Raw genomic sequence first — 23595 nt, forward strand, 5'->3', positions numbered from 1 at the left:
CAACTCCTCATATTAATTCGCTTCCTAAGACTTATTCTAGCCCTAATCCTACGCTCCTAAAAAATACACTCCCCTAACTTTTGGGCAAATACATCGGTGGGGGGGATGAGGTTCGGGGAGTGCAGTTCCCATTCGAAGTCTGCTGACTTGCCCAGGTGCTTTCGGCGATCATGGAGTTGTTTCATCCTCACAGACCGAATGCGCTGGCACTTTCAACAACCATGTGCGTACCATGGCCACTGGTTATCGCTTTACGCCTGGCGCTTTGGGACCAGGAGTACGCAAGTTCTCGGCCTTCGTAGAGCAAAGTTGTGATATGCGAAAATCTCAACCGCCATCTGCTTCCACAGCAGAAAATTCCGCAGCCAGACCATGCATCTGAGGAACAAGCTCCGGGATTCGGAAAGGTTTGGTCACAACTCGATCCATGCCTGCTTCAATGGCAGTAGAGATCTGCTCCGAACGTGCATTGGCCGTGACGGCGATGACGGGAACGTGACTGACAATCTTCCCGTTGTTCTGTCGTTCTCGGATGTGTCGGATGCAAGTAAGACCATTCATGGTCGGCATTTCCAGGTCTAAAAGGATGATCGATAGGGGCGTGTCTGCGGAGCAGAAATGGGACTGGTCCAAAAACTGAAGGCACTCTAGGCCATGATTTGCAACGTGGACGATACAACCTGCCCGTCGGAGTTGTTGGCTCATTACTTTCTGATTGATCGTGTTGTCCTCGACGATGAGGACGTGGAGCTGGTCTTTCTGCAGGCTGTCGTTTGGTTCCATTTTTTCTGTGTTGTTGGGAGAAGCTGCTGGTGACGCTGCTGCTGGCTGCCGTTTGCTCACTCGTCGGCTGAGAGGGTGGAAGTCTTCAACGATGGAGCCACTTTGTCTGCGGTGTGTCGATATTTGGGGATCGGTTGGTTGCTCGAGAAGCAAGCTACCCCGGCGACTGTACACGACTGGGCTGGCCGAAGCACTGGTGAACCGCACTGGACTAGGTCTTTGGGACGTGGACGAAGTCTGCTCAGTCCATCTTTTGGCTCTGATGAAAAAGGTGAATACTGTCTTGCCTTCTGTGCTTGCAACTCCAATCTGGCCGCCTTGAAGTTCACACAGCTCGCGCGAGATGAAGAGGCCAAGGCCGCTGCCACCATGTTGTCTGTCATGTATTAGCATTATTCGCCCCAAAAGTCGCTCGCTGATAACTCACATATAGAGATCTTCGGGCCTGCTTGTTCAAACCTTGGAAATAGCACCTTCATTTCATCCTCATTCAGGCCCTTGCCAGTGTCATACACCGCCATCTGCAAGTATATGTCTGGGCCATTCTCGAGCTCTGATCGGGGCGTCCGCGCTGGACGGCTATGACGAGCTGGTATGAACGTGATGCTATGGTGCTTTCCTGTTGGCTTTTGATAGCTTGCCAGGAGCCACGTCTCGTCCGATATCTCCTGGCCGGACTTCTTATCCGTCGACTGCCGCGGCTTTTTCATGCGGTATTCGACGGTGTGTATCTGCTCGTGCCATGGATGCCCCTTATACTCGAGAATGTACGAGGGTAGTTGGATTTATAAGCAAGAGAAAGAGAAGCAATCTTCGGGATTATTCACTTACGGCTTGGTAATAGCTTGTGATTCTTGGCGCTCGGGTATATAAGTAGCTAGTGAGTCCTTTGTTCAAATAGCAAGCAATTCTATCGGTTTACCGCTTATCTACAACATCTGGCTTTTGCGCGTGCTCCTCTCGGGTCATGCCAAGCATTTCCAAGTAGGTGTCATTCACGTAGAGGGCTCGTCCAGAGACATCGAACATAAACATTCCAGTAGGTGCCGCTCCTGCCAGCCTTGCCAACTTGGCCTCGCTTTTCTCGGCTTTCAACGTCGTCATGCGGAGCTGCTGGGCTAGAGCGCTGTTGATGTCGTCGGCGAGTTTCTGAGCTCGTTGTTGCTCCTCGGGCAGGGACAAGTATCAGAGCGGCATTCTTCTCAAACAACATTGCAGAAGAGCTCGTACTCAGGGGTGAACGAACACAGCGGACTCATCCCATACACCATAGGCAAGCACATCGGTCCCAGATATGGAGTTGATCGGGCTGGCAATGCCCATTCTAACAGGGGTGCCAAACCTTGACGTGGCCACTGCGGATATGAGCGACGCAGGCAAGGTGTCATCCTGGGACGAGAGCGCCACGTTGCGCTTCGTCTTCCAAGCCTTGAGGCAGGCTTGCACGATGCTATCATTGTAGTCGTTCTGTTCATTTAGCGGAAAGGGGTCAACTTTGTCCTGATAGTCATCCGAGATGCCGACAGAACCATAGAGTAGGCACTTCTTTGGATGCACTGTGGAAGATGACCCGGAGGAATTGCTCTCGGAAGGCTTAGACTTCTCGGGAACGTCGTCTACCACGGCATATACCAGTGCGAATGGCACCTCTGCAGATCGAATGCTACCAAGCACAGCAGGCCAGAGATCCGGAAGCGTCGGGGCAGAACGCAGCGATTTGCTCACGTCGTTGATCTCGCCTCTTCGACGCTCGGACACCACTGCTGTCGTAGACTCGGTGAGCTCATCGTACGTCCCAACGACTTTACCAAGCTCCTCATACACTGGCAGCAACGTGAAATTCCAGTATAACTCCTCGAGAAAGCCTTGACACTGGATCGGTAACTCGAACTCGTCGATGCGTGTCGTGATACCAGCATAGGCGTTCTCGATGACACATCCAATGTTGTCCCACGCTTCCGCGAAGATTCCCTTCACACTCTTGCCAAGCGCATCTGGATGCTTTGCGCCCCATAGTGGAACGCAAGGCTCATTGTAGATGAATGTCATCTCCTTCCCCCAGACTATGAGTCTGGGGTTGGGATTGGCCATGATACTCAAAACATACATCTTCAAGAGCGGCGGCCATTGTTGCATTGGTCCGACTGGGGTAAGTGCCCAGTCGAAGTCTCGAACGAATTTGATCCATGGAGAGACGTTGGCGGGTTCTTCGCCTATCCAGTCGAAAGGTGACTTGTCGGTATGCCCACTAGCTACGGAATCTCCACCCTCCGCCCAAGTCTTGTTTCCTTGGCCTTGTGCAATCGCTGTGCAGTATTCGCCCGACACCCGTAGCTGCCATCTCTTCCCGTCCAGCCATACTCCATGCCACTGTCCTCGTTGACTTGGAACAGTGGCTCGCAAGGCTTCGCTCAGGTCGGCAAGGTCGGAAGTAGTAGTCTGGTCAAATGCTGGGTTCTTGTAGGCTATCGGAAGCCCATGTTGAAGATCGCCCTGGATGGTGGAGGGTAGGAGTGGGAGGGAAGATGGCAGCAGGTCTGTCGTCGAGTGCCAGGAACTCCGCTATGGAACGAATTGCAGGAGGAAACCCAGCCCCTTGCACATCGTCGGCCATCGTTTCTTTGAGACTTGCATCCTCCTTGCCTCCTTGCCTCCTTTATTACCCAAGCCAGCCTGCAGCCCCTCGCAGCCGGGCTGGACTATTTGCGGGTCGCTAACGAAGATCTTAGATGAGCGCGTGTATTGATTGGATATTGCTTCGGATCCTGGGTAGTCTGTATTCTATCACTGTCGTGGCAGAATCTATACCTCACTCATCCCTAGGTCCCACTCTTCGTCACTCTTCGATAACTAGGAACGGGCGACGACGATTTATATCGGATACCCGCCCGAGAGACCTGCAGAAAGAATTTCATCGTCGGACAGCGCTCATCCAGACGTTGCTTTGCATCCCACAATCGATTTATCAGCTCAGGATGAGGACCCCAACAGCATGGACTTTTGAATACCACAAAAGAGGGAGCTACAGTAACTTCCACCCTCTAGCTCCACCTTCACCTTCATCCTTCCGTCTTTCTTGCACGCAATGCTTCTACTGGATCTGGACCTGGACCTGGACCTTGATGCGGCATTGGCATCGTGTTCACCGCCATCATTTCATTGGATGCTTTCGACTTCGACGCAACTGTAACCCACACCTACGAATTCCCTCCGAACGCATCATCACTTGTTCAGAGTATCGAAGATGCCTCACAAGAAGGGAACCTCCCTCTCGTAATAGAAGCACTTGCGGTGCTCCGCCGCCTCGCACAACGCCAGAGCAGTATCCGTACTGGGCGTGCTCTTTTGTTGGCAATGGAACATCAGCATTAGGATATAGTAGCATATCTGTTGTTCGAGGACATCGACACCTCGCACTACGAGGTGAAGAAAGCTACTTTGATCAAGAATACAGCAGTACTTTAGCTGTTATTTGAGAAAGCTTGGGATATCAACAGACCGTTAGGGTAAGATAGTCCACCAGCGCTTGCCTAAGAACACTTCAGCGCTCCATCCTATGGATCTCCTTGCTTACATGTTGCCTAGATATGCCGTTGAGGACGCCGACCTCTCTGATAAGCCACGGGGCAAGGCCCGACACCAATGACTCGCGTGGACTCCTTGCTATAGAGCAGGCAGAAGCTAATGGCTACAGTTGCAGCGTAGTACTTGCGAGGGTAAGCTTCCTCGAGATCGTATATCAAATGGCTAATAACTATTTATAGAGAAGTATAGCCTGATCATTACAGTCATCACAGGGGCGAGAGCTTCTTCCAGCACGTAATGCAGAGTCGGAGTGAGTACTCGGAAGCTACTGTAAGATGCTCAAACCTGGATAGCGGGTCGGATCGCCCTATGGATGCTACAGTAATGCTGGTGGTTCCCATCCTTGCTCTGCAGACTTCTGCATACAGTACAGGAAGCGGCTTTCTAGCGCTTCTCTCCCGTTTACTTGATCGAGGCAAGTTTTCTGATCCTTGCTCTACGGAGCGTCTTGTGCCTACGGGAAGCGCTTTCTAGACCTTCCTTCCGTTTACTTAATCGAGGCAAATTTTCTGCGGTTCGTATACAGGTCCGTCCCTTGCTTGCGAAAGAATCTCGGAGGCAACGGGCATGGATTACCATCCAGTCTTGTCTCGGCTTCGCATATGCACAAGACGATCTGTAGGCTCTCTCCGTTTCAGCCCCTTCCCAGCTGAACGCAAGTCGAAGGCAAGCAGGCGTAGAGATAGGAGGCTATATAGATTCTCGAGCAAATACAAAATATACTCAATAGACGACAGTGAACCGTAGACGGACCAACATATGGCGTCGCCTGGCACGGGGCCTCAAATAGCCGCAGAGTAGCCTAGCTCTAGATACCTTAGGCTATTCTTCCATATACCTGGAACTGATCTATAGCGGCTCCTCGAGTATACTAGAGTAAACATGCAAGTCTGTAGGCTTGATTGGATTTGTAGCTCATAGATAGACATCTCTAGGTAGGCATAATACGCAACTTCAAGATCGGACTATTAGATCTACGGCTAGCCTAAATAACCCCTATTGTTGTTTATCTACGAATCTTACATAAAAAGACGGTGTATAGACTAGCGACGTCGATTTCTTAGCGCTCTACAATTAGTCGGATTTCAAATGTTTTATTATATAACTCTATCTCTAGGCATCTAGGCATTATTCTATCCTACGAGCGACCGCTTCGCAATGCTTAGATTGCGTGCCAAGCAATCTATAGCATATCTAACTCTGCAGCTAGCTAGCTAGCCCTCCCCTTCCCCTTTAGGAGGATACTGTAGCATCGTGCAGTCGTATAGTAAAGACTTGAAGGGTGGAGAAGTGCAGATAAGGCCTAGTTTATGCCCTCGTTCTGCTTAGCAGACAACTCCTCATTTGCAGGCCTATACCATGCGATAACAAGGCTTTATGTTGGATCTATATTTAGGCTAGAAACAACCATAGATGGTATAGAAGTAGGCAAGCGCCGTTGCAAGCCTAGCCGCCGTAGTCGCACGATCTATACCCTTGTCTTAGTTGACATACTTTTATACCTAGGTCGGAGAGCGGCTAGTTCTAGCGGTCCTTATCGTATGTTTCGTTAGCAGTAAACGGCAGCAGTAGTATCGTAACAGAGGCAATCTAGACGCGACCTATTCGCATAGCTGCACAATACGCCTTCAAATATATGAGTAAATATATTCATCGCATTCGTTCCTAGGTGCGATTCCAACAAGAAATGCGTAGTTGTTATGCTATTCAAGCTTTTCTGTAGGTGCATAAGGATAGGATAGCCGCGCTGCAAGCAACATCTGTCCTTAGGCTCTTCGATGAAGACTTTTCCCAGCCGCCAGCCTAAATCGAAAAGAAAGTGAAAAAGTGATAGTAGATTGTGGAAGGTGCGCACTAGGCTGCCTCCAATCAGCAGCTTCTTCGAACCTTCACCTACAGATAGACCCACTTTTCCCTAGCAAGCAAATGGCCTCTTAGCAACACGACCACCATACACCGTCTGACCCCATCGGAAGGCTATCAATTTTCCCCCTCTTTCAGCCAGCAAGGGTCTAAGCCAATTGCAGCCTCGCCTTTACGCTTGACGCCCAAGGCGATAGCCCTCCTATGTACAGACTCTGTAACAAGACCTTCATAACAATAACATCGGCTTCGAGGATCAGGCTCCGCCGTGGATAAGCCGAGAGAGGGTTGTTTAGAGACACATGCGGGTACAAGGAAGATAGTTACATCGAGCGCCCGAGGAGGAGATAGCAGTACGGCATTTATACTCCTTACGTGTCGGTCTTAAGACTGATACACACCGTCGAACATGCAATAACAACTCAGGCAACATGAGCGAGCCGATGACTAGCAGAGCGAAGATTTCCAAGAGCCGGAATGGTTGTGGCGAATGTAAACGAAAGCGGATGAAGTGCGATGAACACCTCCCCTCATGCTGGAACTGCGCTCATCGAAAGGTCGAATGTCCGGGATATACGCGTGAGCTCAAATGGTCGACCAAGTACGAGAAGTTCAAGACTCCTAGGCCGAGGACCAAGTCGGCAGCAGCAGCGGAGCGAACATCATCGCTGTTACGCCAACAATTCCAGGAAGTAATTCAAGCAATAGGCAGTCGGCGGGCCACCCTGGGCTCACTGTCCGACGAAGAGAGTCCAGGCGCTCGCAACGCACATGAGTGTTATCTGGGCCCAAGCACACTGTCGGATGATGAAGCTCTTGTCAAGACTCCATGGGTCGAGCGACGACCGTCATCCAGCTCTAGTCGTGCCGATACCAACCCACAAGACGCTGGGGCAGAGGATGCACTCTTAAATTGTAGCAGCGGCTATGACCAGCATTCAATTGCTTTGCATTCACCAATTCAACATGACATGCCCGAATCTCAGCTGTGTGAGCCAAGCCAAGCACATGCCACCAGTAGGCAAGGGGACCGTCAACTGGCTGACGATCAAGACGTTATGCAGGACTCAGACTACGACGACGACGACGAGGAAGCGTTTCGATCTCCGTCATTCGAGAGCGCTTTGGTCTCTTCGCCTGGCTTGCAGCAATATCTCTCCTTGTGGAACGATTTTGTGCCAAGCAGTGAAGATCGAGCAGTCGACAGACTCTTTCCACACTACTTCGAAACCGTCTGCAGAGTGATGAGCTGCTTCGACTCTACCCAGAATCCTTATCGCACAGATATTCCAGACGCCCTTCACAGCTCGCCATATGTTTTCAATTGTATGATGGGCATGGCTGCTGCGCATATGGCAAACTATGACAAGGAGATGGCGTTGACGGCAATCTCATATCAGACGGAAGCTATGGAGAGCCTACAACTCCAAATGAGCGGTCTTCTCCCATTCGATAGCGTCAATGGAGGAGCGACGACTTATCAAACTCTACTCGGCACCATCATGTTGGGAATGACATCGGCTTGGCATGATCCGTCTGCAAATGGCATGTCACACCTCCGTGGTGCTCGCCTTCTTTTCAGAGCATGGTGCCAGGAGCAACAGATTTGCGATCACAATGGCCGCGTGAAAGTCCTGACCAGGGAACAGAACTTCATAGTGGGCTCCATGGCGTACTGGGAGTGTCTCGCCTCCTTCATTTGCGACCAACCCGTGGGAGCGATTCACTATCTCCTGCCTTTTTGTACCTTGGCCGAAGGGCAGATCGTCTATCCGCATTCCTGGACTGGAGTCTCCACGCCCATGTTCATCTTGACAGCGCAAGTCGGGGTTTTATTGCGCCAGAAACGAGTGCTAGAGAAGCTCGCCCTGATCAGACGCGGCGCCGAAGCAAAGGACAATCTTGATCTGGAGCTGATCCAAGATGCCAGCGATCTCCACGACAAAATCACAGAATACGAGCTTCCTCCCATGGCTTCCATCGAAGACACCGGCGATCCCAATACCCCAATCAGCCATCTCTGCGAAGTCACGAATGTGTATCGCTTCACAGCCTTGCTGGAACTTTACCGCGCCTTCCCATTGCTCGCACAGCAACCCGACCCCGACAACATCACGATGAACCCTATGAAGGTCCAAAGCGACGCGGATGACCTAGCCTTCGACCTCGCAACCAGCATCATCACAATCATATCCGACATGCCTCGATCCTCCGGCGTCTACACAGTCCTCTGCATTCCTCTCATCAGCGCCGGTTCCGCCTTGCAAGCATACCAAGCTCCCTCGAAAGGCGACCTGACACGCATGAGACGCTCGCGCTCGAACGTAGATTCATGGCGCGAAAACTCTCGACAGCAGATTTTGCATACTTCGCGACAGATTGGGTTGGCCCCTTTTAAGCGTTTGGCTAAGTTGGTGCAGGAAGTCTGGACGCGTGCAGATATGCTGGCGGATATGGCTGCCGATCCGGAATATCCTGTGCACTGGATCGATGTGATGATGGAGATGCACTTGGAGACGCTTTTTGGGTGATGCGTTTTGTGTGATTTGTCTCAGCATGAATATGATTTTGTTGAAGTCGCGAAGTCTGTGGAAAGATTTTTGTTTTTGCGGCTAATAACTTATTGTTTCTATACGTCGCTTCAATTTTATACCTCGACAGTAAATAGTGCGTACCAATGCAATGCAGTAGTGAAATCGATCTCCTCACCGCTATGACTCCCATAGCTGCCAAAATTACCTTCAATCTCATCTTCATCTTCCTTAGAAACAACCGCCTGATCAAGTTGATCTCGCACACTGGGGTGGTTACAGTTCCACCAAGGCTGAACAGATTTCCTTGATGGCCCACGAGGATAAGGCAATTCGCCACCAACAACGGTAAAGACATGTGCCGCGTGGTAGTTGGATAGAGTTCACGGAGTGCTGGCTTTCCTTATGGCCCGGTAGAACTATGTTTTGCATTGCCATTGGTCGTTGCCAGGGTTCCGTGAGGTCCTATCTCAGCGTAGACACTGTTTCAATTAGCTGAACCTTATGGCTTCGGTATTAGTTAAACGATAGTTCTAATTATAGCAATTGAATGGATCCGGTCCAAGTCCGGTTATCGATTCCATCTCGGCATTCTAAGTGCAGGTCTCTAAGGTCTTTTCGTCTCGAGAAAGATACCCGGTACCTGGGATGATCACACCGTAAGAATTTTCCAGGTTGAGACTGCTTGGAACGTTTCCGGCCTGGCTTTCACGACGCTTTTCTGGTCGATATGACTATCTTTTGTGCGAGGCATGTTGGAGGAGAAAGTTGGGAGTGCTCTGCTGCTGGATTCGAGAACGGTATGCATGTGCCTATGTATATCTGCTATAGAAACACCGACCGTGCCGCTTAACTTTCTTCACGTCTCTCGAAGATAGATACCGCGCTATATTCGATGTGGTAGAAATTACGTTCCACGTGACGCCAAATTGCGGTCCTGGTATGGTTCCATGAGGGCTTAGTCTTCCTGCGCGTGTGGGTTCAGACAAACCTACAGAGGAGGAGGCCCGTCTCTCATTACATCTAGTCTATAGTAATATTCTTCTCCGTGCGACTTCCAATCTCTCCCTTCGATTGTGCTGGCTGCAGAGTACTCACGAAGGGCGGCCTCCGAGGCAGCAAGTACTCTGAACCGATGATACACATCAGCCATCCGTATAATCCAGCCAGTGGCCATACACTCCAAAGCATTTCAACCAACTGGTTCCACAAGCTTCGATCACGGACATTGCTTGCAGCACTGGATTCGCAAGCCTTCACTTTCTCGTAAATGCTCGGCAAGGAAGTTGCATGATACTTCTGTCTGGTCATATCGTACCGCTTTCGATCGCCATAGCTGTTCCAGAATTCCTGCTCTGTATAGTATGTTTGGGCATAGAGCCATTTCTGACCACCAAGAGTATGGATCTCAGCCTCGAACGCCCGATTCCAAGCGACGGCATCTTCGTATTTTGGTGGCCCTGGACCCCATACACCAAAGTTCAGCATCATTTCTGGCTTTTGTGACGGGGGAACGTCTTGAGCATGGGCTGTGCCAGACACTGGCGAGGGAGGGTCTGCCAGAAGACCATATGCCGAGTTTGCTGATTTGCCGCGAAGTCTTATGGGACATAGCCAGAGAGGGTAGTTTCTGAAGTTTTCGTCAAGATAAGACACAAGCTTCGAAGCGCTGTCAAGAGGCACGGAGACATCTTGGATGACATACGTGGACGAGAGACCACTGTGATGTAGTGCACTGTACATGATTCGAGTATGCGTATAAGTGTCTAGAAGCCATCTGGTGAAGCGATTCAGGGGCACAGCGAAGTACTTGTATGTGTACTTGCTGATCCAGAATGCACCTCGTTCGTATCGAAACAGATAGTCCTGGATAGGCACATATTCGGTCCAGACGCACTGCTCTTGCTGCTCAAGAAGTCGTTCTGCATTGATGTAGAACCAGTCGTCCCAAGGTCTGGAGAAAGTGCGTAGCTTGCAATGCGAGGGAACAATATCAACCAGCTTGCCGCAACACAGTACACCACGATCTCGGGCGAACAGAATCCCGTCAAGGTAGTCCAATGTATCTCCTTCGGAAAGCTCCTTAATTCGTACGACAGCGTCATCGACCCCAGTTATCCGTTCATATATGAGCTCGACAAATGGTTTGGCATCGATAAGCTCCAGTGCTAGAAGTGTGACCACACCCATTGTTCCGAAAGATGCAGCAGCAGCATGAAACAGCTCCACGGTCGATGGATCATCGGGTGATGCGATTACAACATCGCCGTTGCCCAACACGATTTCAATGGCGACCACCGTTCGATCAAATAATCCGTGTCGAAAAGAGCTGCTTTCCCCACTTGTTCCAGCGAAACCACCTCCTGCTGTGATACCCGGAAACTCCATCACCACAGGAGGTATCAGGCCCATTTTGAGTGTTTCCGCGACCAGTTTGTCCATTGGCACATTTGGCCCAACGAATGCAATTTTGGAGTCTCTGGAGACTTCGACGCCAAGAACCCGATTCAGAGGACTGATGTCAATGATATTATCATGATTTCGGGAAGACTTCCTGGTGCTATTTGTAGAGCCATGATAGATTCGGAAGGCAGTTTTGTTGTCGTAGAACGTGCGGACTTTTGCCGCCACATGTGCAACGGCTCGTTGGTGTGCTTCATCACGAGGCAATTGAAATGCCATCGTCAAGGTCGTAGGCAAAGGAGTGTCAACGTGGTTTGAATCAGACTGGGGCTCTATTGTACTTATCAGCAGCAAAGCACTGAATAACTTACGGGCGCACACTGCCATCATCGACGTTAATCCCCGCTGAGGAGGCGCCGGTGTGACGATGGCTTTTACACGCCGGGAATCACCGAAAAGGATTGTACGATACTGCAAACATGTTTGCGGGCGTCGAAGTACAGGAAGGGTCAATGAGACGTGCAGCTCGAGGGTTTTCCATTCACTCGGGGCGCGAGAATCGTCCATCATGCATCCTGGGACATGAGCAGCCTGAGCCACGACGTATCATGAAGGAGTGACTTGTACGTTGTATGTGCATTCTTTACGCAGGGGTTGGAGGAGGAGGAGGAAGAAGAGGTTGTGCAAGTCGGTACGAGCAGGGGTGGATACACTTCACTGCCAAGATCTCAGAGTTTCTTCGAATGATCCGATTGGTCAAAGCAGCCTTTGTGGGCCCAATTCGGCAACGACAACAAGGCGTCGTTCAAGTTCATCAACATCACTCTGCTGTACCAACTTGCACCACTCCTGACCTCTTACTGGACCTCTGGTGGTCGATGATGGTGAGTATCGCCGTGCATGATACAGCATAGGCTGATCGCTACACCATTGCGGGACGTGGCTGGTTGCTTGTGCAATGAGCTTGACTTTGGTCGGACAATGCTGAGACATACTCTGTGCTCCACAATGCCTTGTTCTCTTGTCTGGTGCACACTTCTGCCTCGGGCGATGGAAGTCAGGAGGGCGTGAGGCGAATGTCTAGATGTCAAGGCGGCCTGGGGCATCGTCAGAGTCCTCAGAGAGATGGCCGACGCGGGAAAGGCCATAGTCATGACAGGTAATATCTTCCCCTTACCATAGAATACAATTATTGAGGCTAATCAAGCGTCAGTTCATCAGCCAAGGTCAGAGGTCAGTTCGCTGCTCGATCTTTGTGTCATTATGCCTCGTGGATCAGTACTTCGTTCTGGATCAACAGTCAAGTGCTTGGCGTATCGTGATACCATTGGCTATCCTACGCCGGAGCACGTGAATTATTTGGACTTCATCATGGACCTACTCGCTGCAAAGCAAAAAAAAAAGAAAAGAAAAACAGGTCGCATACCAACTTCAATCCTCCTCTTGCCCCTGAGCCAGTCATGCTTTGGCGAACTATGCTAAACTACCGCCGCTCGCTGTGAGTTTTAATTAAAAGAGTGATGCAGATGAGGAGCCTGGCCATTCTACTAGCGTTATTCTTTACGCATATCGGGCAGGATACTGATCAATCCAAAAGCAGATTGAGACTCTTCTGCCAAGCTTCGATGGCGCAAGCAGCACAGAAGTTTCTTCAGCGCAGTACAAAATCACATTGGGATCATCATTCAAGTCACTGTCTGCTTATTACTTTACTCGGCATGGCTTCTGATCACTGGACTGCCACGCACCCCAGAGTTCTTCTTTTCGACAGCGCATACGACGCTCAGCGTTGTCTCTTGCGTAGAAAGCGTCGGTCCCATATTATTGAGCTTTATCAACCATGACGGACTAGCCATTGCTATCATGGCCGCTTTGCTCTGCCTTAGCATGTCTCTACGTGGGACATTATCGATTAATCTTCCGGCATGGATCGATCCCCTTGACCATATCAGCCCAGCCAAGTGGGAAGTGCAGGTTTCAGCATGCGTGATGCGGTATTTGATTGCCAGGCAGAAACAATCGATCTGACAAGCTGCACCGCACTGTCTGGCAAGGATGTACCGACTCTCTACGGCGTCAAGAAATTTCTGGCAACTGCTTGTGGCATCTTACTAGGGCTCGTCATCGGACATCGTCTGGTGGCGTTCATGGTGATCAAGTGGCGTATCGGAAGATGAGGCTACTAACCAAGCTGTAGAGGCCAACATACCTGAACAGATCTCTCAGCAATTGTTCTCAAGTGCAAAGTCACAACGCCACTTTGGATTCACAGCTGCAGAGCTACGTTTACCTGTTATACCGACCCACTTTCCCGGCATCTGGAAGCCAGAAGGCCCACTGCATTCACCAGCATCAGCGCCATGGCGTAATGCTGCGCAACACCACTCGATCTGATCGAATCGGTGTGACATGCACCTGGCCAGCACCATCCACCGCGTGTCGTGCTAGCAAGAGCGAGGCATGTGGGCTGCATATCGCTCGAGCTCGTCAGAGAACCTCGTCAACCTTGAAGACACGGTCGATCGTTTGCTCGCATGGGCGATTACGCATGGCTTCTTTGCAGCTGCGATCTTCATGGGACTGGTGAACGCGATGACCAGGTCAAGGTTGTTCCCGGGCTTACCGCAGTCATTGACATGAAGTTTGGGCAGAAGCTGTTCTGGGAGGCTGGACTCGACGAGAGTGTCCATGCGATTGATTCCCGGCTTTGTAAGCTGGAAGACGATGACGAATTTGCTGTCGGCAGAAGGCCAGATATTCTTGTCGTCAAAGCTGGTGTTGGCGTTGCCAGAAGTGGACAGCTTCGTGTCACCCAGGAAGACATTGTAATATTTGATATGGAGTCTGGTCCAGGAGCACCTCTTTCCTTCTCTGCGAGCTCATCGGCGGGACTTCTGGAAGAGCTCAGCGTGTTCCTTTGCAAGCTTGCTGCATGATCTCGCTCTGAGGATGTCGACAGGGATCTGAGAGACGACGATCAATGGGTAGGCGAAAATCAGTGCAAACGACCAAGTCTCGTGCATGAAACGCAGATGACCAAACGACAAAGCAGAACATGAAAAGACGCTGACCCACACTTTGACCATCTATGGGCATAGCCCGTAGCTCTGCACATTCAGTGGCCGTATCACACTACCTTCGCGTTACAGATGAAGGTGCCATCGGCAAGGCACACATAGAGGCCGCCTGTTGGTAGCTGTCGACGGCACTTCGAGACGTAGTTATCTAAGATTCTCCACCAAAGCGCACCTGGCTCAGACGACCTTGTTCACTTCGCAAGCTACGAGTGCCGCCCTGTGGGTAGACATGGGTGAGTGGCGTGGTATGAAGGTTCAATTCCTTGAGCGTAGGTCCCGGTGGCTAGCGCCTCATCAAGGGATATCTGGCCTAGCTCGCGGGTGTGGAGTGACTGACGAAACCTTGGATTGTCGGGCTAAAACAAAAACAACAGTACCGCTCGAGACCTCGTGTCACAAATTGACTGGCTCACTAAATCGGTCGTCCAGGAAGAGTTCAAATCGCCACTCGTGACCGCTGTCTGGACCGTGAAGACATCCATCATGAACACTTATTCGCGAAGGTTAGGTGACTAGGGGGAGCACGCTCGTGAGTTATGCTACGTCCGTATATCAACCAACTACAGTAACCCACGAGCGTCCGCTTTGTGATCCTTGGATTGCTTGCACGGCAATCCACAGCGCATTCTAATAATTTGAAGTCGAATAACCTTTGGAGCCCATGTTCCTAGTCGCGGATCGCAAGGTTGTACTCGCATTACTATATGGCCTTCGCGGTAGAGTACGGCGAGGGTCGGAAAGATCGGTGTAATCCGCGATAGTTGGCAGACTTGTAATGCACATTTGTGAATCCGTGAGTCCCTTTAATGGCTATCTATAGCCTATCACGGTGGAGGAGAAAAAGACCAGATAGACGAGGTGAAGTTACATAGCTCTACTAGACTACGACTAGGTACTAGGTAATCTTCTAATTAGAGATCTGCATCCGGCCAAGACAATTTGACGTCCCGTTCAATGAAACATTGACGAAACACATCAAATCAAATCCCATCGACGCGTCTCCCACGCGACAGCACAGCACAGTACGACCTCACCACACACATACCACACACCCTCAAACCCTCCCACTAAAACCTCCCACCAAACCCTCCCACCAAAAAAACCAATAATGCCAGCAGCCCCAATCCTCGCCCTCCCCTCTTCCACCTCCCCCTCAACATCCCTAACCCCCAACCTCCTCCCCGCCCGCATAAACCACAACGGCCCCATACCAATATCTCCCCGGCACTGGACCCCCAACTCGACCAGCGCATTCCGAGGCCGCAAACTCCTATCTCAAACCCTCCCCGTCCCAAAAAATTACACGGGAGTGGTGGTGACGACGACGGGGACAACGATACCTTCCAAGCAAACCGAAGAAGAGGGAGACGGGGCAGGTGAGGAGGGAGCGGAAATGAGAGAAATGGAAGAGATAGGAAAATTTGAAGAAATTGTGGTTTGGGGACATGAGATGGTACCGGATAGGAGGGAAGATGTTTATTGTAGGGGTTTGGAGGAGTGGGTGGGGTTGGCGGAGAGTGTAGGTTTTTCGGTTTTCGTTTTTCGTGTAGGGAAGATGGATTGCTGACGGGATTGTAGATTCATGGGTATGGGGAGAGCGAAGAGGGGAAGAGGACGACCACGACGACGAGGAGGTGATGGAGTGTTAGAGAGATGTGTGATGACGTGAAGCATGGAAAAGACGTCTCGATTGATCCCTGATCCGCGCGCAACGCGGACTGGAGCTGCTATGATACAGGAAGGAAGCATGAAAGCCCACTGATCCGGTCCTCTTTTTCTATTCATGCTCTTCATGGCCCAGGTCCATCCCTCCTTGCAAGAGAAGAAGAATCTCACGAGGTTTTAAAACGGAAGAAAGATGTCTACCATTCCATCATAGCTGTGGCTGCCATGAGATCCCAAGACAACACGGTTCTCTCTACTGCTGCACTGCCGCCGCCGCCGCTCTTGTATCAACTTACTTTTGGGGTATCCTCATTACAAGAAGTAGTCTGGTGTTCTGCGGGACACCATTGGTTCTCCGGCGCGTGGGCAAGGATCGAATTGAAGGCTGGGGAAAAGAGGTAAACGTTAGCGGGCGCTAGAATTAGGCGGTGTCAGCAAGACTTACAAGGTGTACTTGAGATGCTCGTCAATCTCCATGATAGCTGCTTGGTTACCGCAGCGGTAGCAGTAATTAGGTGCTGGATAATACATTAGCATCGCGTGCAGCACACTCAATGTCGTCGCAGTCTCACCTGAGAATATCGTAACCACATTCCTATCCTGACTCCAGTTGTAGCCCTCCATGACCAGCTGATGAGCCCTAGCAACCAGCGTCAAGCCGTTGTTATGATTAAATGCCTCGCTGATGTCCTGTCCAAACGTGTATCCTGCTCCTCTCGGACTGATTCCCCATCCACATCTGTCGTCTGGGTCAGACCACAAGAGATCGCACATTGGTCCCTCGTGTGGCACTTCTTGAATGCGGTCGAGAGCGCGGATGTTGTCGAGCGTGTCGATGCTGGGGGACAGACCTCCGTGCAGACAGAAGATCTGGTTGTCGATCAAGGCTGTGAGTGGCAGGTAGTCGAAAAGGTCGGTGAAGAACTTCCACACATTTGCGTTGCCGTACTTGCGCAGACACTCGTCGTAGAAGCCGTACACTTGCGTAATTTGTCGACTCTCGTGGTTGCCGCGCAGGATGGTGATGCGTTGTGGGTAGCGGATCTTGAGCGCGACGAGGAGAGTCACGGTCTCGACGGAGAAGTATCCACGATCGACGTAATCGCCCATGAACAGGTAGTTTGTGTCTGGGTTGGGCCCTCCAATCTTGAACAGCTCCATGAGGTCGTGGAACTGGCCGTGAATGTCACCACAGACGGTGACAGGACATTTCACAGGCTGGACATTGCTTTCGTCTTGCAGCACTTCGCGCGCCTTTTCGCACAGTCTCCGTACGTCGTCCTCGGCGAGCTGTTTGCATTGCATGAGAGACTCAATCCAGCCATCGAGACACGGTATTGACGGTGGGTCGACAGGGGCGCCTAGGCTGTGCTCGACTTTGCCTGCATCCTCCATGTTGGTGTCCATCGTGGGCTGCTGCCTCAATGCGGCAGCCTCCATGATGTCGGCGAGCTCGGGGGTCTTATGATGGCAATGCGGTCACGCTGGCGCTATGGTCGGGCGGTGGCTTTGAGGCCAGGAGATTAGCTCTGTTTCGTGGTGGAGACCAAGTCAGCCGTCGTCCGGCGCGATCAGTGCGGTGTTAGATGTTGAGCGATAGCTTTCGAGGTCAGGCAGAAGTGAACTGTGATTTTGCAGTGGATGTTTCGCGGGATTGGAGGCGTGTGGTGGCGATGCAGGCGTGTCGGAGGGTTTTGTTGTGTTCTTTCTCTCCTTCGAAGCTCGAAACGTCGTCATCGGGCGGAGCCGCATTTGCGTGAGCCTTGGCGCGAACATCCGCGAGGGACGGAGGTCGCGTGCCTCACTTCCACAACACATATCCAATGTTTGGACACGATCTAATCCTCCTACGGATGATACACAGGCTTGTGAAAGGATTCTCACAAGTTCGGATGACACTTCCGTGGAAGTGCAGATACGGTGGAAAGCTGGAATTGTGCGAAGAGCCTCGAAAACTGCATATCGCAAGCCTCACATGCATTATCAATTGGGTACGTAGAAGTGAAGTAAACAATGCCATGCCATCTCAAGCCTGCTAATCATCCATATTGCGACATCTAGTGCCGCCTCCCCTTACCTTTCCCGCCATGTCCCCCGGGCAGACTAGGAAATGCGTCAGTATCCGCAGCCCTACTCTGCTCCTCAGCCAGACTCAATTGGATAGCAAAGTCCAGATCGTTCATCTCAGCCGCATGACTCGATCCTGCCAGCTGGGGTGACGGCTTCGGAGACGCCTTGGTCGAGCCAGGCTTCCTGCCCTTAGGCTTCGCATGCCGAATCGGAATGTCGTAGCCAGCGCCAGGTGAAGTGCCCAGACTCTGCCGAATCGCTTCTGCAATGTCTGCGTCAAGCTCCTCGTCGGTCTTGGGGGACGACATGTGCGGTGACGGGCTTTGTGCTGGCGTCGGCTCAACTGTGGACCACATGCTGTGATCAGTGCTGCTAGCAGCCGTGCTATTAGCAGTGCTGTTGTCAGATGATCGCCGCTTGGTATCTTGCTCATAACTCTCTTGACTGAGCATTGCAGCGTACGCAATCATCTCCTCCTCGCTGCCGTCCATCAAATCTGTGCCGAAACGACCTGCAAGTCGCTGATTGTCTTTCTTGCGCTGTTCCTTCTCTCGTGCTAGCTCGTACTGTTCACTCTCGATGTAGCCTTTCAAATTGCTGCGTACTGCGCCAGAAAAACGTTCGCCGCCATTGTTACTGCCGCGTTCGAACCGACGCAGTCGGCGCTTGCTTGACCTATATTGATCGGCAGCGGTTGAGCTATAAGACCAGTAGCGGAGCTGTGCTCCAAGCGAGACCATGCCTCGCAGCACAGTCGGGTCTGGGTCTAGACATATCGCTCCAGCAGCGAACATGTTGATACCCACGCCTTGAGGAGATGCCTGTGCTTGCCGGAGTCGTTGACGAGCACGCGATGAGAAGCGCGAGTTCAATGTGCGAATTGGCTGTGTGTTAGAAGCAAGGGGATCCCAAGCCTGCACAAGACCATCATTACCACCATGGACTAGGTAGAGTGCCGACAAAGCGAGACTCGAGATCTCAGGAGAATCGGTATGGATGATGCGCACTGGCTCGATAGTGTTCACAGCGTCAACAGAGCGCGAGACAGGTGCGCGTACATCCCAAACCAGTACCGTGCCAAGTTTTGTGCCAGCAGCAAAAAGTCGAGCCCGCTGGCCAGGAACGTCTGCAGAAGTGGCAACAACCTCGGTAGCAGACATTGGAGTCAGGGATGGAGACGAAGCTGTGGACTTGCCCGAGAAGCCAAGCAGAGGATCCTCCGACGTGGTCTGAGTAGCAAAGGTCGATAAATCGATGGCAGTAGCCAGAATTTGCACGTGTTTGAGGCCATGTAGGGAGAATGATGATGTCCGCCATTCCTCAGTCATTGGCCGTGGTGTAACTGAGCCGGCGAAGTCGTCGTGACCGAGAGAATCCTCGAGACGATCGAACGGAAAGGTCTGTGACGGTGAAAGAGTGGGAGATGGCGCACCACCAAAGACTGACGGCGAGCCCGAAGCCTCTGTGCTGGCACTAGTCAAAGGTGGCGTGGAAGTCACGTCGCGCGAGACGAACTCCTGGAATCTGCACCGGCTGAACCGCTTGACGCTCGCATTCGTGTCCTCACTTTGACCGCACTCGAAGACGACCACATTCTCACCTGCATGGTTTCCATCATCGCCAGCAAAGTCGACTTCAAGCCTGCGACGCATGTCCCAGCCCATGCAGAGGCGTTGGAATTCATGTGGCTTCCGCGCCGCGAATGCTTCGATCTCGCGGGTTTCCGCTTCTATTTGCAGCTTGCTAAGGCACAATCCATTCCAAGACGTGCGTGGCGAATAGCTGCCGTCGACGCTGGCATCAGCATACGGATCGAACTTGGCCACTCGTCGGCTTGGCTCGACGGAATTCCAGTACACAGTGCGACCGGTGAGCCATGCTGTCCGCTCGAGCGACTCGTCGTCAAGCCGTGTGCCTCTTTCGACGTGCGGCCGCTTCGGAAATTTCGTGAGGTAGAATACTTCGCCCAGGGCGTTCAGCGCCACAGCCCAGATACGATTCTGCGCGTGACGTGCAGGATTGTACTCGTTGTCGACGGTAATGCCGATGATAGGTACGCCAGGGCTCAACACCCATCGAGCAGTCAACTCTCCACGTCCGAAACGTTGATCGCGGTTCTTGTTGCTGTTGCCGCTCGTGGATCCGAGGCTGTAGGCGGTAATCAATCCTAAAGAAGAGCCGGCAAGAATGCCAATGATACCGTCAGAGAGCGTAGGAACGGCAGAGGATTTTGCGATCCAGACAGAAGTGATAGCTTCAAGGCTCGAGGCGATCCGTGGAATACCAAGGTCGGGCACTGACATGGCTGATGAGAAGGCAAGAAACCGGCCTCGCATTTCTTCCGTCGAACGATAATATGTCATGCCTCCCGGAGAACCTTCACCTACAACCATACCAAACGGCAGACTGACGTCCATGGTGTTGGGAACGCCAACCACTTCACCAGGACCAAGACCATACTGCGCATCGCCGGGGAAGCGATCAGTGAATTGCAGGAAAAATTGAGGATCAGAAAGTCCCCAGCTATCCACCTTGACAGCTGTTGGGTCGCTGGTGGTGCAAGTTCCTGAATGATCGGCACCGTGTATGAAACGTGGAGTGCGGTTTCCCGGACCTGTCGCAAAATTTCCATGAAGATGGTTGATGGTGGTGAATTGCTGTGAATTGTACATTATAATGGGTGCAACGGTGCTTCCGCGAGATGAATGGGATGCTGCTATAGCCTGGACAGGCTTGCCGCGGGATAGAGATCGCAGAAGCCTTGTTCGCATGATGTATTCGCTGCGCCAGGAAGCCAGAGCCGTCAGACGCGTGAAAGCACGGCGTTCCGAGCGGATGATGACCTGTGCTTCGCTATCATCGTCACGCAGATGTGCATCAATCGAGTGCGGGCCAGGAAAGAAGTGTGCAAATGCGGTTCGCCATGCGTGCGGGCCAGTAACCAGGTCGTGAAAGCGCTTCGAAACGAGCGAGACCGAGAATAAGTCTGCGGGAGCCAAGCGCGCCAAAGCATGGGTCAAGAGCTCTGTAAGGTGTCAGTATACAATGTCAACAGCACACAGCACGACGATACTGGCCATTTGGCAATTCTTGAATAGGAGAACGCTCATCTCCTGGAACCCGCTGCTTCTTAATGACTTCAAATGCTGGTCCCTCTCTATGTTTGACGGGAGGTGTATGTATGCTTCTTTCGTATTCTTCCACGCGATTTCGCGCAGGCGGCGAAGGCGTGTGTCTCGAGCTCAATCTCCGTGCCTGGCTGGCATGGTCACCGCTCGTCTCGTGCAGAGATTCCGCGAGAGCTGCATCGAGCTCACGTTGCTCAGCTGCGCTTGCCGTCTCTGCGCCAACATTGTCTGGTGGCAGCAGATTGACTGCGCTGTTGTGTTGCCGAACTCCATGCTGGGAAGAGGCTTGCTGGGTGTGCTGGGCGGTGTTTTCTGTGCGCGTGGTTTCGAAGAACGCGTGAGGCTCTGGTTGCATAAAACGTGCGGTGGGTTGCTGGAGATCTCGTATGGACTGAGCCAGATTCTCCTGGGTCAGTCGGGCGCGATGGGCTGGCAGAGCGTGTGGCGTGTTCGTTGTTGCGTTGTCGAAGCTGCGGCGAAGGTGACGTGCAGAAGGACTTGGGGCTTGGCATGGGCGGAGATTGCGGCGGACGGGGGACGATGTCAGATCAACCAGGCACGATTCTTCTTGGATGCTGCTTACTAATTTCTGTTCTTCGAGAATCGCACGAAACCAATATCAATACATGTATTGCAGGTAGACTGCCGCTAAGAACGCTCCTGACATGATGCTCCACCATAGCTCTGGCTGCTCTACCAAATCCGGCGCCGCCAGCTGTCCTGTGAGCGTGTCTCTCCAGGAATCCATTCAGGAAGCACATCACGCTGAAGTGGAAGTAGCGCATCTTCAGTCGCTACCGCTTGGGCCCACAATCACATGCGACATGGTACGAGCTCACCTAGTCTGATCAGCAAGGCTCCTCATGACTGTTATCTTGCCAAGCCTACGTGTCTGTTGAACTCTGGACTCTTTCGCAGGACATTGGCCGAGTCTCTCCTCAGGCGAGTCGTCCACGAGAGGATGCCGGAGATCGGGTGTCGCTTCTCAGACACTTCTTGAGACTGTGCTCGGAGCATTCTCTCCACCTCTTCTTGTTCTGCCCCAGACAAGCTCCCCTTCGGATATATGTCGTATTGTGCTTCTTCTCCTCTCGCGGCACAGGACATGTTGCAGGACTCGGTATGGATCGCCTCGCTAATGGACGTTGTGTCGCTGTTGCGACGGTGCAGAGGCATTGTGAACATAGGAAAGACGGAAAGCCACGAAGCTGTCGTTGAGTGGTGAGAAATGCAGACACTTCCCATTGTCCAAGGCAGGCTACCTCCCTCGCCTTTTAGGCCGCCGTTTGGCCGCCAGAGTTGCAGCCGTGGCGCTGACGAGGCCGTGAGGCACTTTCGTTCAGAATAGCTGTACGGCTGTGGCTCGCCGAACGAGAGGACTGCAAGGGTGGCTTGGCTTGGCTTGTCGTTTGGCATTCACCACCCGCATCAGCCGCACACATCGAACTGCTGAGACATCACTTACGCTCTGAACCAGGTCGCGCTATGCTATGCTCCTCCTGGACCCGCTCGTTACAGTGATGAGCCACACACTATCTCCTTTCACGCGGCCACCCAACCCCTAAAATAATCTATCTCGAGACCAGACGAGAATATTAGCGATTCCTACCTTACATATTCTTACTAGCGTTTTATTATTAGACAATTTGCCTTTGCGGAATATAGCGGTCCGCGTCCCGTATATAGACTACTCCGCAGCGGGCTTAAATAAAAACTATATAGGGCTAAGCAAATTTTTCTACTAATTAGAGCGCGGAATATAGGAATCGCTATTCTTAAAGGGTATTATATAGTCTATACGGGAGTTTATTTAATTAGTAGAGGGGTTAGAAAGTTTACTTACGGGTTTAGAAAAGTCTACTACGGAACACGTAATTCTATATTATATATACGAATACCCTTTGTTACTAGTCTAAGTAGAGATAGAAAATAATAACCCTTTATACGAGCTTTAAACGCATAACCCGTAGTTAGAAAGCTTAGCGCTACGGGATAATCGCAAAGTGCTTATACTATATATCCTAAACCGGGAATTACTAGAATTACTATATCCTATTAGTTATCCTTTAACTTTTTATATAGCTACTATATCGAGTATAGTAAATTTTAAGCGTATAGACGACGTTGTTAAAGACATACACATATTATATATCCTTATTAGACACTATAAGCTTACTGCCTATTAAAGCCTTAGGCTAAGATATATATATCCTATCCTTCTTTCTAATAATATATACGTACGGAACTCTATCTCTAACGTGTATAAGGAGGACTTCGTAATACTACCCCTTCGTTAGCGTAGATTTGTAAGTACCTCGTCGTTTTATATCGATACTTTATCGAATTAATATACGCCCTATAGCGATGCGATTGTACTAATTTTTGCACTAAAATAATCGTAGCATCCGGTTCTATAATTCTACAATCGTTGCTAATGTATTATAATAGAATATAGTAATATAGAAATAGGTAGTATAAAGCCTAGTCGAA

At 51.3% G+C, this 23595-nt stretch overlaps 8 protein-coding genes across 8 annotated transcripts; 3 read left to right on the forward strand and 5 right to left on the reverse strand.

The window, feature by feature from the left end:
- Positions 1 to 327: 327 nt before the first annotated feature.
- MYCFIDRAFT_199945 (histidine kinase) lies at positions 328 to 3600 on the reverse strand (the record flags this gene model as incomplete). The annotated part of the gene is made up of 6 exons (XM_007932911.1): positions 328 to 578; positions 1211 to 1475; positions 1615 to 1636; positions 1706 to 1909; positions 2030 to 3345; positions 3592 to 3600. The coding sequence occupies 6 exons, from the start codon at positions 3598 to 3600 to the stop codon at positions 328 to 330; spliced, it is 2067 nt and encodes a 688-aa protein (XP_007931102.1).
- Positions 3601 to 6674: 3074 nt separating this feature from the next.
- MYCFIDRAFT_43729 (uncharacterized protein) lies at positions 6675 to 8762 on the forward strand (the record flags this gene model as incomplete). The annotated part of the gene is made up of 1 exon (XM_007932371.1): positions 6675 to 8762. One exon carries the CDS (start codon positions 6675 to 6677, stop codon positions 8760 to 8762), a length of 2088 nt encoding a protein of 695 aa, XP_007930562.1.
- Positions 8763 to 9785: 1023 nt separating this feature from the next.
- Positions 9786 to 11444, reverse strand: MYCFIDRAFT_43637 (uncharacterized protein; the record flags this gene model as incomplete). Its single annotated transcript, XM_007932358.1, has 2 exons — positions 9786 to 10259; positions 10305 to 11444. 2 exons carry the CDS (start codon positions 11442 to 11444, stop codon positions 9786 to 9788), a joined length of 1614 nt encoding a protein of 537 aa, XP_007930549.1.
- Positions 11445 to 11797: 353 nt separating this feature from the next.
- On the forward strand, positions 11798 to 14270 carry MYCFIDRAFT_178932 (uncharacterized protein; the record flags this gene model as incomplete). Its single annotated transcript, XM_007932912.1, has 16 exons — positions 11798 to 11818; positions 11854 to 11935; positions 11964 to 12049; positions 12080 to 12118; positions 12155 to 12232; positions 12258 to 12314; positions 12348 to 12515; positions 12575 to 12663; positions 12697 to 12824; positions 12856 to 13151; positions 13175 to 13323; positions 13365 to 13601; positions 13649 to 13748; positions 13772 to 14074; positions 14114 to 14177; positions 14215 to 14270. 16 exons carry the CDS (start codon positions 11798 to 11800, stop codon positions 14268 to 14270), a joined length of 1953 nt encoding a protein of 650 aa, XP_007931103.1.
- A 22-nt stretch (positions 14271 to 14292) lies between these two features.
- Positions 14293 to 14905, reverse strand: MYCFIDRAFT_178933 (uncharacterized protein; the record flags this gene model as incomplete). The annotated part of the gene is made up of 8 exons (XM_007932913.1): positions 14293 to 14361; positions 14405 to 14418; positions 14472 to 14598; positions 14640 to 14650; positions 14691 to 14732; positions 14768 to 14781; positions 14817 to 14844; positions 14893 to 14905. 8 exons carry the CDS (start codon positions 14903 to 14905, stop codon positions 14293 to 14295), a joined length of 318 nt encoding a protein of 105 aa, XP_007931104.1.
- A 394-nt stretch (positions 14906 to 15299) lies between these two features.
- MYCFIDRAFT_168150 (uncharacterized protein) lies at positions 15300 to 15764 on the forward strand (the record flags this gene model as incomplete). The annotated part of the gene is made up of 1 exon (XM_007932914.1): positions 15300 to 15764. A coding segment is annotated over exon 1 (414 nt), but the record flags the coding sequence as incomplete, so codon positions are not given.
- A 149-nt stretch (positions 15765 to 15913) lies between these two features.
- Positions 15914 to 17550, reverse strand: MYCFIDRAFT_212483 (uncharacterized protein). Its single transcript, XM_007932915.1, has 3 exons — positions 16480 to 17550; positions 16353 to 16425; positions 15914 to 16292 (listed from the first exon to the last, which is right to left on the reverse strand). The coding sequence occupies exons 1-3, from the start codon at positions 17345 to 17347 to the stop codon at positions 16220 to 16222; spliced, it is 1014 nt and encodes a 337-aa protein (XP_007931106.1). The 5' UTR covers positions 17348 to 17550; the 3' UTR covers positions 15914 to 16219.
- Positions 16265 to 22281, reverse strand: MYCFIDRAFT_88881 (uncharacterized protein; the record flags this gene model as incomplete). Its single annotated transcript, XM_007932916.1, has 5 exons — positions 16265 to 16425; positions 16480 to 17754; positions 17985 to 21002; positions 21295 to 21478; positions 21994 to 22281. 4 exons carry the CDS (start codon positions 22279 to 22281, stop codon positions 17459 to 17461), a joined length of 3786 nt encoding a protein of 1261 aa, XP_007931107.1. The 3' UTR covers positions 16265 to 16425; positions 16480 to 17458.
- Between the last annotated feature and the right edge of the window lie 1314 nt (positions 22282 to 23595).

Source organism: Pseudocercospora fijiensis, assembly GCF_000340215.1.
Source record: "Pseudocercospora fijiensis CIRAD86 unplaced genomic scaffold MYCFIscaffold_9, whole genome shotgun sequence".
Lineage (NCBI taxonomy): Eukaryota > Fungi > Ascomycota > Dothideomycetes > Mycosphaerellales > Mycosphaerellaceae > Pseudocercospora > Pseudocercospora fijiensis.

What these genes read in the sequence shown, in the direction of transcription:
- MYCFIDRAFT_212483 (XM_007932915.1), bottom strand. Translation starts at nt 17,347, where the DNA reads ATGGAGGCTGCCGCATTGAGGCAGCAGCCCACGATGGACACCAACATG. An exon ending in TGTGGTTACGATATTCTCAG is followed by an intron (nt 16,426 to 16,479) that starts GTGAGACTGCGA and finishes TGTATTATCCAG; the next exon opens with CACCTAATTACTGCTACCGC. An exon ending in GAGCATCTCAAGTACACCTT is followed by an intron (nt 16,293 to 16,352) that starts GTAAGTCTTGCT and finishes TCTTTTCCCCAG; the next exon opens with CCTTCAATTCGATCCTTGCC.